General features: G+C 37.9%; 1 protein-coding gene across 1 annotated transcript in view; it reads left to right on the plus strand.

Moving 5' to 3' along the window:
* Positions 1 to 1860: 1860 nt before the first annotated feature.
* LOC309401578 (transmembrane protease serine 11A-like) overlaps positions 1861 to 15446 on the plus strand; it is a gene marked incomplete at both ends in the record, with an annotated part of 62135 nt that continues 48549 nt past the window's right edge. Inside the window, one exon of the mRNA XM_081970648.1 lies at positions 1861 to 2230. Coding sequence (XP_081826774.1) covers positions 1861 to 2230 — 370 coding nt within the window. The remainder of the gene's footprint in view (positions 2231 to 15446) is intronic.

The raw sequence follows: 15446 nt of genomic DNA on the forward strand, positions 1-15446 counted from the left end.
GCTTAAATGAGGAACTCCGAGGGAAACCTTGGTGACCTCTTATGGAATCCTAGGGTTCCACAGAAACCTCGTTGAGAAACCTTGATGTAGATGCAAGAGATCTGTTTGTATGCAAGAGAATAAAAGTTAAACAACCATCTAGGTTAGGGGTGTCAAACTCAAGGCCCAAGGGCCACATTCAGCCCATGGGGTGCTTAAATCTGACCCACGGGGCCAGCCTCAAAATAGCAAAGGACTGGTCGCAAGTGCCTCTGGCAGCCAAATCAAGGGAAGCAAATTAAATACTACAGAGGTATTTTGCTGTTGTCCCTCATAGGCAAGACCTTTGCCCACATTTTTCTGAACAGAATAACAACATGTCTTTTCTTTTTCCAGCTAAAGTAGGATGCTTTATAAAGAAAAAATATTTATTTGATTGATCCTTCATTTCTGTTTTTAGTTGATAGTAAAGGCAGTTAACAACAGTTAAAATATAGAACATAAAATACAATTAAATTTTTAAAAAGTGAAAATTATTAACAATTAAAACTCTGAAGTAGGTGGAAATTGATTTTTGTGTAAAAAGGTGATGAAACATTGAAAAATATTTCCTGAATTGAAAGATATCTTGTTTTGTAATTCTAGGTATGTTTATTGGCTCTTGTACTAGTTGACTCTTGTTGGCTATCCTTGGGATTTTAGAGAACAAAGTGCATACAGCTAATTAACTTGGAGGTAATCCAACTTTGTACTAGATTATCAATACTTCAAATAGTAGTAACTATGGAGCAACAGTAGTAGAACCCTATTACCTCCAGTACATATGAGCTTCCTGAATGCAGAAAGGTAGGAAATTCTGCAGAGATGGAAAAAATATTAAAATAGCAGTAAAAAAAAAGATTAGATAGATAGATAGATAGATAGATAGATAGATAGATAGATAGATAGATAGATGATAGATAGATAGATAGATAGATAGATAGATAGATAGATAGATAGATAGATAGATAGATAATAGACAATAAATAGACAGACAGGCATATAATAGATAATAGATATAGATAGATAGATAGATGATAGATAGATAGATAGATAGATAGATAGATAGATAGATAGATAGATAGATGATGGATGGATGGATGGATGGATGGATGGATGGATGGATAATAGATAATAGACAATAAGTAGAAAGACAGACATATAATAGATAATAGAGATAGACAGATAGATAGATAATAGATAGATAATAGATGGATAATAGATAAATAATAGATAATAGGCAGACAGACATATAATAGAGATAGATAGATGATAGATAGATAGATAGATAGATAGATAGATAGATAGATAGATAGATGATAGATAGATAGATAGATAGATAGATAGATAGATAGATAGATAGATAGATAGATAGATGGATGATAGAGATGATAGATACATAATGGATGGATGGATGGATGGATGGATGGATGGATGGATGGATGGATGGATAATAGACAATAGACAGACATATAATAGATAATAGAGATAGATGGATGAATGGATGGAGATAGATAGATAGATAGATAGATAGATAGATAGATAGATAGATAGATGAGGGAGGGAGCGGGAAATGATAGAACAAGACAAAAAAACCTATGAAGAACTATCTCTGTCACTGGAGCTGAACATCGATTTCATATCTTCACCCTGGAGAAAAGAGAAAAAGACATGGTCGTGACTGGCGACTCTCTTCTCAAATGAACACTATCAGCAATTTGTAAACTGAGCAACCTCGCAAGGTATTTTGTCTCTCAGGTGCAAAAGATCAGAGATGGCTTACCCAATCAATCAAGCCAACTGATTAGTATCCCTTTCTCCTCTTTCATGTTGGGACAAACAATGCAACAAAAAAAAGACCCTGAAAAAATATCAAAGGATTATGAGCGGTTAGGCAGGAAGGCAAACGAGTTCAAGAGCATAGGTAGCATTTTCAGCTATAGTTCCAATGGAAGGTCAACACCCAACGAGGGAATGGATGATTCTACAGGCAAACTGCTTGCTCAACGGATGGTGCCATTGAGACTTTGGATTTTGGGATCATGGTTTACACTGCTAGAGGGCTGGAAAAAAAGTGATGTGGTTACAACCTTCAAAAAGGGAGAAAAAAGAGGATGCAGGAAAATTCAGATCAACATCAACATCAGTAATTGTGAAAATCCTGAAAAAGATAAACAAGCGTTGGATTTGTATGCACCTAGAAAGGAACAAAGTAATTGTTAGAGGCCAGCATGTATTCGTTAAAAACGAATTTGTTTGTCTTGCCAAACAAAATTTTTGCCTTCTTGGTTAAAGTGACTGTGTTAATATGTAAACACTTCAATATAATAAAATATTGATTTACTTGTTATTAAGCTTCCATTATGAATATTCTTTGTTATAAAGCAGATCTATTAGGAGGCTACAACATGATGCTTAGTTTTTACAACAATGTTACAGGACTTTACTGCCATCAAGTGGTATCGAATTGTTTAGTGCTTCATTTAAAATAAAATGTTAAGATGTTTCAAGTAATACAATGCATACATACTACAGGAAAAAAAACGGTTTAAGTAAAAAGAAAATGACAGTTACTAGAACTTTGTTTGTTGAAATATTTCTGAGAATGGCATTTGGATCATATGCTGATTTCCTAATGAGATCTATCAAATTAGAGGAGAAAAACAATCAATAAAAAGAAAAAAATAGTTTGGAATTGGAAGATTACCTAATATAAAGCCTCCTGTAACTTATTTCTATGTGCTTCACAAGTATGTCCTTTGTCTTCATCTTTCTTCTTTTTCACACAGCAATCCTCATTCATTCATTTATCTATATGCCGCCTATCCATCCCACGATTGTAGCAATAATATATAGTTGGTCCTTGTTTAACAACTGCTTCATTTACTGACCATTCAGTTACAATGGTGATAAAAAAAATTGAATATACAACTAATCATCAGAGGCAAAGGAAAGCTGAACTAAGATTTTAAGCACTGTTGCAATTTCACTTAGCAACTACTTTAATTAACAACCAAGTTGTTCTCTCAATTGTCACTAAATGAACACTGTCTTTATATTAACTGATTCTTCTTCCTAGCGTTACTCCCATGCTAGGGCAGGGTCCACTTCCTATATATTAATTGATTAACCGAAGGAAAATGATCTCCCTTACTTTCAATATACTGTGGAAAAATGCCCATCTAGATAAAAAACCAAAGGAATTGGACAGAGATGCAAAAAATTTTATTGGCATGTATAACTGCAGTGATCACTGGGGCCCCCACCAGAAGAAGAGGGTATTCTGGTAGTTCTACATCCTTCATTTCCAAGAGGGCTCCAAGTCTACCTTTCTTTTTAATAACAGCACCTTTAAACATAAATAGTATCTTTATTATGCTCATATATTTGACTCCTTTCATTAAAAGGAAAAGGCAACCCACTTTTTGTGTCTTTTACTTTTACTTGTCTTCCTTGCCCTTACATAAAGGTAATAGTTCCCCTTGCACATGTGTGCTAGTTGTTCCTGACTCTAGGGGACGGTGCTCATCTCCGTTTCAAAGCCGAAGAGTCAGCACTGTCCAAAGATATCTCCATGGTCATGTGGCCGGCATGACTAAACGCCAAAGGTGCACGGAATGCTGTTACCTTCCCACCAAAAGTGGTCTCTATTTTTCTACTTGCATTTTTACATGCTTTTGAACTGTTTTTAAAAGGAAATCTTACACTAGGTTGGCAGAAGTTGCGACAAATAATGTCACTCCGTTACATGACGCTAGGGATTCAAACCGGCGAACTGCTGCCCTTTCTGATCGACAAGTTCAGTGTCTTAACCACTGAGCCCTTGCATAACAAATGATTATGTAAAAAAATGGGAATGAATGCAATTTGGGGGAGTTAATTGAACAAAATCACTTTTAAAATCACTTCTCTCTTACTGTTACATTTCAGGCTCAATCATCTGTTATCTTTTGTATCTAGTTATTCAGAAATTAAAAAAAAAAACAAAAGGGAAAAGGCAGAAACTTCTGCTGAAACTTTTTGATCTTGATCCATTGGATAAGTTATACTAAACTAGATTTTTTTTAAACCAGACATAGCAGCTTAGTTTGTTTCATTTGTTCTTAGTTTGTTTCAGCTATCTGTACATCATACTAAATACATCATATTAAGTCAAAATGAATGAATTTGCATGTCACAGAAATTAAAAGCACGCAATATGTGCTAGATGTTAGTGTGTCAATGACAATCACTGATATTGAAGATGCAAACTGTAACTAGTTTTTACTTTAAAATTCTTGCAGGCCTAACTAAAGTTCAGTAGATATAAATAGCATTGAAATTGTTTATATTTCAGATTGGAGCAAAAGGGACAATGATAAAAATTAAACCAGGTGTTGGAAGAAATGTCCATCTGGGTTCAGTTCCAAGTGGGAAGAAAGATACTGGAAACATGAAGACTGCTTGGAAAGATGGTTTAATGGTGAACAGGATCACATGGATTTTTTGGTCCTGGGCAAAAGAAAAAGCACAGGGGTGAGAGAGAGAAAGAGATTTATACCCTCTCTTGAGCCCCGCCTTGGAACTTCTGTTGCTATGTAAGAAATGTATTATGGTTGGTTGTCAGATTCCCATGGGGCCATGCAGGGATAACTTTGTAATGTCTTGAGTCCCAAGCTTGGTTGAATCTTGCTGGGTGATGTAATCTCCCCAAGTGTCATGTGGTGAGTTCTGTTTCTAGATGGATAGATGGCTAATCCTACCTTTGTTAGATCTTAGATGAGAGCATTTGCTTATGAATAAACATAGCTATCTCTTTATCTCTTAATTGCTAACATCTGCTGTGGGCTATTGAGGAGGCAAGGGGCTATTAAGAGTGAGTCTACTTTCTGCCTAAAAACATGTTTCTCCATTTCTCATTCAGAGAAATATAATATTCTGCCTTTTTAATATTTCCTAGAATATTTCACCCTTCTGGAAGAGGAGTGAGTGCTAACTTCCTACACAGGGGTGGGCAAACAGACCACCTGGATAATATGGTCCAGGTAGGCAATGCATCAAAATGTGTAAGACTCACCTTAAGTGATTTCTGACACTTGGACCCCTTTAAATTTATGGGCTGCAGTTTCCCTGCAATGCTCATTGCTTAGTATGCAGGTTGTAAGATACTAATTATTGAATTAAGTACGGTAATCAATCTTGCCTAATTATACTGTGATCTTGGTGTGCCTTTGTAGCTTAATGAACTCAATAATACAAACCTGATTGGTATGAAATCAATTTATATCACATATTAAAATAAAGTAAAATAAATATCAATGTTATTTATTTAAACTTGACAAATATATTTGGTATTCTGTAGTTCTTTTTTCTCCATACTAACTTCGGTATTGTGTTCGAATTTTTGGAAACAATTATATCCACATTTGGAAAGTGATAAATTTTACAGTCATTACTTTTATTATCTCTTTCTGAAGATGAAAATCATAATATATTTGTGCTCACAATGAATTGTTTAGAGCATCAAAGGCAGAGTAAAAATACATTAGGCTTTTTTGTTTAACAATTACTGAATAGAGCAGCGTTTCCCCAACCTTTTTGTGGAACACAACTTTTTCACAGCCCAGGAGGTGGGGAATAGTTTTGTCTGCAACCTACATGCGTAGATGAAGCTTCACTCACTCACCAGTCGCTTGCATGGTCCAGTTTTTAACAGGCCATGGACCAGTACCAGTGGTTGAGAACCCTTGGAATTGAGCATGCAAGTTCACATTATCTCAAGGACACATTAAAAAAATTGGAAAGACATTGAAAACAGAGACAGGTTACATAAGCCATATCAAAACCAAATAAAACACCTTATGTCCTAGCATGTTGTGTAAATTCATATTTTTGGTTTATAAGCTGTATTGTATGATTCAACAACATGTGAGGATCCAACTAATATGACCTATTCAGCAAACTATGGCTAAAAAAACAATTATTAGTATAATTCTAAGAAACATGATTCTAATCACTTTGAGCCATAATATATTTGCTAAAAAGATGGGGTTTTCACAAACTGGGGTAATGCAAGAACAATTTTTTAAAATTGAAACCCAGACTTACTATGCAAAGGATATTTTATTCTCAAGAACAGGAGACTCTATTCTCAAGGGTAGATTACAGAGGATATGAGGTGCATGGACCTGGTTTTAGAGAAGAACTGTTTTTTGTTGTGAACAGGGGTCTGTGGTTTATATTCTGATTTCACTGTGTGCTTCCTGCACAGTTTGGGATGCTCCTGATTTGGGCTTTGATCTTGTTTGAAACCTGGAAAAGATAGATAACTCTTCCCTTTGGATATGTAGATTCCACCTCTGGCATCTCCCTTAATCCTTGGGGAATTCTTGTCTCACCATGGAGTCAGTGAGGTGCCAAAAAGAGGGGGCGGGAGATCAGAGGTCTTCTTAATTTCTAACAATTTCCTCTCTTTGCATGTATCTAATTTATTGAATCTTGTACACCAATAAAAAGATCCCTAATAGCTATGGTAACCATTCCTTTAATTTGTGGAGGTCTGTACTTATGGGTTATGGGGAATATTCTCAGATCTGCCCTAGGGGTGTACATTAGAAAGGAGAGCAAAGCAGAAAAATATGGTTATTGCCAACCAAATTCTTTTTATTCTGTGTGAAATGATTAGATTACCCCAACAAGTTCAATCTTCACAATATACTTAACCAGTCTTCCATGAGAATTCCCTAGAGTTTTATTTGATTGGTTTTTTCTAGGGTCTAACTTGGCCATATGTATGTTGTAACTATTACAACATTAAGAAGATCTCTGATCTGCCCTCCCCTCTTTTTGGCACCTCACTGACTCCATGGTGAGATAGGGATTCCCTAAGGATTAAGGGAGATGCCAGAGGTGGAATCTACATATCAACCATAAATGTACATAACAGGTAAAAACATAGCAATAGTTACAAGAATAGAGATCAATGGTCATTTTATCACCATCCCCCATTCCATTAAGTCAGTCAGTTGAAGAGTATAGCACAGTCCCAGTAAAAATAAATTAGTTATTGTTGTTCCATGATGGGAGTCTGGCTGCTGAAATGCAGAAGAGGCATCTCCCTTTTTTCTAGTGGAGGCATCAATGCTGTGTGATTCTGCTGGAGAGCACCTTATTGAAGTTACTGCAGTCCTCATCCTATTGAAGTCATCTGAAGTCATCCCCATTATTGTAGGGGAACCAGGCTCATATTACCCCATACACCATATATCTACTCAGTAACGGTAGGCCTGTTCCATTCACAATGATGTCACTAGGGTTCCTGCAGCTCTCTCAGTCATATCCACTAGCAGGAAAGCAGGCTCTTGTTTTCAAATCTTTTATGCACAGACTGCATGATGATAAGTAGGTTCCATTCCCTCAGTGGTCGGACCAGAGACAGATCAACTGGGGGAAAATCTTTAAGAAAATTGATGAGTCCACATTTACATTTTCCGGTTGGTGAAATAACCAGAGTACTTGTGAAAAGGGACTGCCTGAATTTGCATTGCTGAGGACAGAAAAATCTCAGTTGGTCACTTTCGTGCCTTTTACGGGTGTGATCCATTGCTTATGATGAAACTGCTGGACTGATTTTTAGAGACAATAAATCAGAAGAGGTTAAAATAATTGCAAAATAGATTAAAATCACCTGGAGGCAAAATTTAGATTGACCATTACATTCCTATTTGCTTCAGCTGCAAAGGATTTTTATACTTTCCCATTTCCTTATTAGTTTTCTAGAATGGGATCTTGTAAAGCTTGGAGGACATATTTTGGATTGCTTCTAGAGCTAAAAGTCAAAGGAAAAAAATAGGTTTTTTTGTTTCAGATAGAATATACTTATCCATGGAGGCTCTATCAAATGTTCCAAACTCTACCCTTTTTCTTCTCCATTTCATCCTGATGAGATGCCATGTTACGGGACAAAGATGAAATTCAACAAACCTGCTCCCATAACTCATCTAAGTAAAATGCACAGTGTAAAAGTCATGTAACTCAAAGGCCACCCCTGAGCTGGGATGCAAATCACAATAGGTGATTGCAGAAGCTTTTGGAAAGAACATCTATTTAATACGCTTCCTATTCAACAACATCCTGTCACCTCTTTTGCAGTAGCAGAGTTCTAAATACATGCATTAAGCAAAAGTATTACTCAGATTTTGATAAACAATATATACTAGATTCACATATTCTTCTCCCTCTCCCCTTCCCCTTCTCTCCCCAGAATAGCATTTCTTTCTCACTGGCCCTTGCTGCCCATAATCAGATTAATTTTCGTACAAGCAAAGCATATAAAAATCAAAGTTGTGAGCATTATCCATTCATCTCTTACAATATGATTTTCACAATTATAAAGGCAGAACGGGGTCTACCATCATCTTTAGTATTTTGTGAAGCAGCTCTCTTGAGTCTTCTCCACTCAAACATTACCAGAACTCAGGAAAGATATGAAAAATTACCCACAAACATTGGTAGATTTGGGTACAAGTGGGGAGAGATTCTTCTGAAAGCAACAGCAAAGTGTATTCGAACACTGGAAAGCTAGAAATTGGAAAACAAGCCTCTGTTGGATTATGGATTTGTAGTTTCTTCCTCTTAATTAGTATATGTGATAATGAAAAGTGAGCAGCAAAATAAATCAACCAAAAATTAATTTCATCCCCTTTCCTTGCAAATTTGACAATCAAATTACTAACAGGAAAACATATTTTGACCAAGATATTCAGAAGATTTTCACAACCCGAACTCTTGTCCTACAATTCTTGGAGGAAAACGAAAAAGTATGGAAATCCTTTTATCTTTAGAATTTGCAAGACACATACCAAAGAATATAAGTATCAATGGCACCTGGACCACAACAAAGCTTAGGAAAGATTTATTAAGACATTGCCTACAAACACTCAGATATCAAGAGGATATGACCCCCAATCAGCCCCACATTCCAGAACTCAATGTACAAGGAGGCTGGGAAAGGGAGGGGGATATATCAGTAGCCCAGGGGTGGGATTAAAAAAGTTTTACTACCAGTTCTGTGGGTGTGGCTTGGTGGGTGTGTGGCAGGGGAAGGATACTGTAAAATCTCCATTCCCTCCCCACTCCAGGGGAAGGTTACTACAAAATCCCCATTCCCTCCCGATCAGCTGGGACTCAAGAGGCAGAGAATAGATGGGGGTGGGGTCATTCAGGGGTGGTATTTACCGGTTCTCTGAACTACTCAAAATTTCCGCTAGTGGTTCTCCAGAACTGGTCAGAACCTGATGTATACCACCACTTCCGTTAAGTGACTTTGAGTGCTAAATCATCTTGACAAAGTGCTTTGCCTAATAGAAAAGCTTCTCTGTGCCTAGATCAGCCAACCCATCTCAACTAAATTGCATATTCAACTTAATTCTGTATATATACTGCACGTGCATAGTAACCACTGATTTGGTAAAGCCATTTTACTTGTTAGAAACATGATGCTATTTTGTGGAGTTTCAAAAAAAGGTACTTTACTCAGATCTTTGAGAAAGCAACTCCCCCTGCTCTTCAAAAACCTGTACACACATATTATTTCCGTCTCTTCCCTCCCCATCCTGGAAGTGAATAGAAATAGTACTATAAAAACCAGCATTTTTCCATTAAGGGACAAATCTTCCAAAGTATTTATATTTTTCAGTATAAAGGTAATGGGTACACTAATTGTTGGGGAAAGTTCCATAACTCTAGTGTTAAGAGAAAGATAGTTGATTTGCAAATAAAAGCAGTGGTGGGTTCCTACCTGTTTGGACTGGTTCAGCTGAACCAGTAGTAGCATGGCGGCCTGGGTCGCTGGAACTGGCAGCGACCCAAGCCTGTGATGCCCCTGAACCAGTTCTCCTGGCGGCGCCATAGGCGCTGCTATCTTGCTTTTGGTTTCTGCGCATGCACAGAGCAATTTTTGTTGTACTGGACATGCACGTGCAAAGCACATGCACACACATGGCACATCCCTGAGTGAACTGGCAGTAGCAGCTGCCGGAACCCACCACCGGATGCAAGTATATGCCTTGCTTGTTGGTTGCTGGCTTGATTTGCCATTTTGGTTTATCTATCTGTCAATCAATCAATCAGGGATCTTGGAGGTCTTCTAGTCTAACCCCTTGCTCAAGCAGTAGACTTTAGATCATTTCAGATAGGTGGCTGTCCAGTCTTTTCTTAAAAACATCCAGTGATGAAGCACTGATAACTTCTGAAGGCAGGCTGTTCCACCGGTTAATTGTCTTCACCGTTAAGAAGCTTCTCCTTAATTCCAGATTGCTTCTCTTGATTAGTTTCCATCCAGTGTTTCTTGTCTTGCCTTCCGGTGCTTTGGAAAATAAATTGACTAGCTCTTCTATGTGGCAGCCCCTCAAATACTGGAGTACTTTTGGCCTTTTGTTGGAAGTATACATGAAAACATCATTTGTGCTCCTAATTCTTTAACTTTATTCCCTAGCTGTTCATAATCTCTTATTATTGTTTTCAGATTCATTGTTATGTCATTGGTTCCTACATGTAAGGGAAAAAGGACTAGTAATCCGTGGGATTGATTATTTTAGTAAGATACTCAGTTGCGTCTTTGATTTTTGTTCCAAGGAGACAATATACCTTCCTGGTTTGATTGCAGACTATAGTTCTGTTCCCCTAAGTATTGAATCTTCTATCACCAATATTTGCCTTTTTTTAAAAGGGAAGTGTGGGATACTTTTCTTCCTGTCGCGGGAATGCTGGGCTCTCTCTCTCTCCCTCTCCCTCCCTCCCTCCCTCCCTCCCTCTCTCTCTCTCTTAGAAATTATTGCTGGATGCTCTTTTGTGGGTATCCATTTTCTTACAGGGGGAAGTTATGAAAGTCATTGTTAAGTTCCAGAGAGGCTTCATTGGAGTGGACTAAAGTAGATAGTAGGGGCTTTGCTCGTGGTTGTTGCGTTCTTCTAAAAGTGACATCAGTCTTGTTTTTTAGGTACATATGTAGGGTCATTTTTTATGGAAGCTGTTTGTTCCATATTGTATTCAATTTGGGTGTATTTTCTTCTTCGATTTTCTTCTTTTTGTTTATATACGGGGTCATTTTTTAAGAATCTGTTTGCTCCCTAGTGTGTTTTATTTTGGTGTAGTCTTCTTGTTTAGGCTAGGATTTTTCGCTTTGCTCATTGAGTTTCGGAGTAGTTAGAGTTGCCTCTAGACCTGCTACTTTTTCTTCTAATTCAAGCAGTTTACATTTGATACATACATAGTTTGGGTCTTCTGTGGGCATCAGATGAAACATACGGCACACTTTGCAAGTCACTATAGTGTCAGTCTCTATTTCCATGACTTTTTTGTTTGTTTGTTGAAAAATTAAAAATGTCTAAAATTGAATATTTTCCCTGTTGTAAAGGTACATTTAGCATACTTTACAAGTTCTTGGCCTTTTGTTCACTGTCTTGAAAAATTCATCACTATCTTCCCGATTTTACAGTGTCTGTTCTTTTGCTTTTGTATTCCTGTTCTTACTTTTAGAAAATGTGCACATCTGAATTCTTAACTTTTAACTCCCCGGAATCCTAACAAATTTCCAGTATAATTAGACCTCAATTTACCACCATTTATTTAATGACTATTTGAGATTACAACAGCATTGAAAAAAAGTGACATTATCATTTTTCACACTTTTGACTGTTGCAATCTCCCCATGAGCACCTGATCAGATTTCAGATATTTGCAACTGGCAGGTATTTATGACAGTTGCAATGTCCCAGGGTCATGTGATCTCCTTTTGTGACCTTCTGACAATCAAAGTCAATGAGGAGATCAGATTCACTTAACAACTGTGTTACTAATTTAACAATTGTAGTGATTCACTTAACAACTGTGGCCAGAAAGGTTGTACAATAGCAATAAAACTTAAATGTATATAACACTTCACAGCCCTCTTGAAGCAGTTTACAGAATCAGCATATTGCACCCAGCAATCTGGGTCCTCATTTTACCTACCTTGGAAGGCTGAGTCAACCCTGAGCAGGTCAGATCGAAGTACTGGCAGTCAGCAGAATTAGCCTGCAATACTGCACTCTAATCACTGCACCACTATGCCTGCAAAGCTCACTTAACAATTGCTTAGCACTGGAAAATTTTGGCTCAATTGAGATTGTAAATCAAGGACTACCTACTAAATTGTTTCTATGTTAGGTAATTAAATTAAGGATTGCAGCCTAACAAGAAATTCTTTCTTCAACATTAACATTATCAGTTAGGTTCTTAATTGCTAGTTGATTATTCGGGAGGTTGTTCAAGAAAGGATAAGCTGTTTTAAGAGGGAAATGTACAATATCAGTGATATTATGGCTTCTCTGATCTTAATATCCTGGGCCACAGCCAGCATTTCAATCAGGGTGAAACCACGAATGCAGACAATTGGTGACAGCAGCAATCAGTATCCGGCAAGTAATGGCAAAGAATATAAATATTGCATCAGAAAGGAAAACCAAAGCTTCCACCACCATCTTTCTCACCAAAGTAAATTGTTCTACATTTTGCTTGAATGTGATTTTCTGTTGGAAAGGACAGCAGACACTTAAAAGAATTTTGGGTTCTCCAATTCCCAATCTTTACTTTTTAAGGCTATTGCAAAGATGGTTTCTGGTAAATGGTTTACTGAAAATAATGTTTTTTATTGGGAAAAGAAAGCTTAAATAATAAAAGTTTGAGTTTTTAAATGGGAAGCACCTCCCATAGGAAGTTCCTTATTTGTAGAGTATAACACATAATTAGGAGATTAGAGGCATCCAATGAGACAAAAGTGAGGGATGTCTCTGGACCAGTGAGCAGATGGAAGTATCTAGACAGTAATTATATTACTATTTTATGAATCAGTTATTCCATCTGGCTGCTGTGGGCTGACTTTAAGCAAAGAATGGCTATAAGTGATCATGACAGAGAATATTATTAGAAGGTGCTAGCCATTAGAACTAAGCGTGCTGGCCATATTTAGAAAACTGGAAATCTTTCTAGAAAAGGACAAGACTACACATTTCTGGTCAGTTTGATTGATTTCATCCATGGCCATGTGGGAATTTCTATTGTGCTTATCAGAAGCCTAAAGACTCATAATTTTCTCCATGCTGACATGTTTCTTTTACTTTAATTTGCTCCGTTTCACCCACATTTTGCATTTCCACACATTGCTGGGTGTTGTTTCACTCTTGCAATGAAGACTTTACCATTAACAGTCTACCCTGTATGTCAAACCAGACACAGTAAGAACTGTGTATTTCAGCAGCATTCTCGTTGTGGTCCTGATTTTGTCCAGACTGGTTTAGGAACTCCTATAGGCTATCTCAGCTACCATCATGGACCTTGGGGCCTTCAGAGGTAAGTAATATGACTTTGATTTGAATTGGGGGAAAGTCATCTGAAGAATACAAGTAACAATAAGATAGGCAAGAGTGGATAATGCTGAGAGATGTGTTCACTCATCCTTTTTTCCCTTTGTATGTTTCTTGCATTAAAAATTTCTGTCTTCATCAGTATGTAAAGGAGAAAAAGTGCGTAAGTCAATTTTTTCTTGCATTGCAAAAATATAATTGTATCTCCTAAGTATTCCCCTATTGAAATACTTTTTAAAGCATAGGTGTTTTGTTGGAAATTATGCTGCAGGATTTACTTGTATTTTTATTGTGGTGCAAATATCTGTAGTTGGATTTATTCTGATGAATATTACTGACATTACATTTACTGAGTATATTATATTTTGATCAGTGTTACAACAGAAGGAGATTATTTGTAAGATCCTAGTTTTTAAAAAAATATAATATCTCCATTTGTGAAAAAGGGTTACAAATTAAAAATAATATAGTTTGCTACAGCGTCAGTAGTCAGTGGCGATCAGCAAGAGAAAAAGAAGAAAAGAGAATATAAGAGGGATGTTTGGATTCACACGGATTCACACAGAGATATACACACAGATATACACAAATATGTATATAAACTTACATATACATATACATTTTCCATAATATTCTTAAGATTGGACTTTTAACAGACAAAATAATGTTAAGTTCAAATAATGTCTATAAAACAAGAAGTGTTTGATGCCACACAATCAAATACAGAAACAATGAGACTGAAAGCAAGAAATTATGGAATGGGATAAATCACCATGGTCACTTGGCTGCTTCCACCTGACTGTGGACAATCACCTTTCAATGGGACACCTTACCCCCGCCAACTCACTACGTCAGTGGTTCTCAACCTGTGGGTCGGGACCGCTTTGGGGGTCGAACGACCCTTTCACAGGGGTCGCCTATGACCATTGAAAAACACATATTTTCGATGGTCTAGGAACTGAGACACCAATTTTATTGTTGGGGGTCACCACAACATGAGGAACTGTATTAAAGGGTCGCGGCATTGGGAAGGTTGAGAACCACTGCACTACGTGGTCAACTCGCTGCGAGCCTGGACCTTTCGCTCTGGTTTCCAAAGCCGCCCTGGCTTAAGGGAAATGAAAGCTCCTGCCAACCTGCGCTTTTTCTCCAAAGAGTTCCCCACCTCTCTTTCCAGCCCCCCCCCCTCTCCGAAAGGCAGGCTAAGAGGGTTTCAAGCATGCAAGCTTTTATCTACATCAGAGTTGAGAAGTTGAAAATCATGCCTGGGTTTGGGAAGAAGAACCTCTCCTTTGACATGCTGTGCTGGATCCTAATGGATCCCTGGCAGAGAGAGGGGCAAACAAGGACAATGACTGGGTGATTCAATCAGGAACAATGACTCCCACTTAGTCTGCCCTTCACAATAGGGTATATGTGCTGAAAAGGGAGGCAAGGACACCTTTAGAGAAGGAGAGCAGGAGGCCTATGTGGGAGTAATTGTCTTCAGTGGGAAAAACCTTCATGGTGATGGCTGTTAGGAGCAAGTCGCCCTGTCATCATCCCTACTTGACCCTCTCCCTGCCCAGGAGTCCTCAGGGTCCATTGCAACATGACAAGGAAAGATCATTCTCCTTAAACCCAGGTGCGATTGGCAGCGTGGTAGCTTGGATGCAGATAAAAGTCCCCAAGCACACATGCAGCCTGCCAAAGAAGAGATCCTTCTCCCCAAGCCCAAGCATGATTGGCAATTTCCCAGCTTGGGTGTGAATAAAAGTCCCCAAACTCAGAATGGTGTGTGTATGTAGATGTATAGGTGTGTGTGTGTGAGAGAGAGAGAGAGAGAGAGAGAGAGCTCAAGTATGGAACAATGACTCCCAGTTATTCTGCCTTTCACAGGAGGGCACTGGACAGCAAGATGAGAAAGTCTTTTGAGAACAAATGCAGGTTGGCAGCAACCTTCACTCCCTTAAGCTGGACTGACTTTGAAAAACAGAGTGGAAGGCCCAGGCTTGCAGCAAATTGTCACCTGTAGCCAGGTGGTGACAAGTTGTCATAGACCCAGGA

The sequence above is a fragment of the Natrix helvetica genome (assembly GCF_964273705.1).
Source record: "Natrix helvetica genome assembly, chromosome: Z".
NCBI lineage: Eukaryota > Metazoa > Chordata > Lepidosauria > Squamata > Natricidae > Natrix > Natrix helvetica.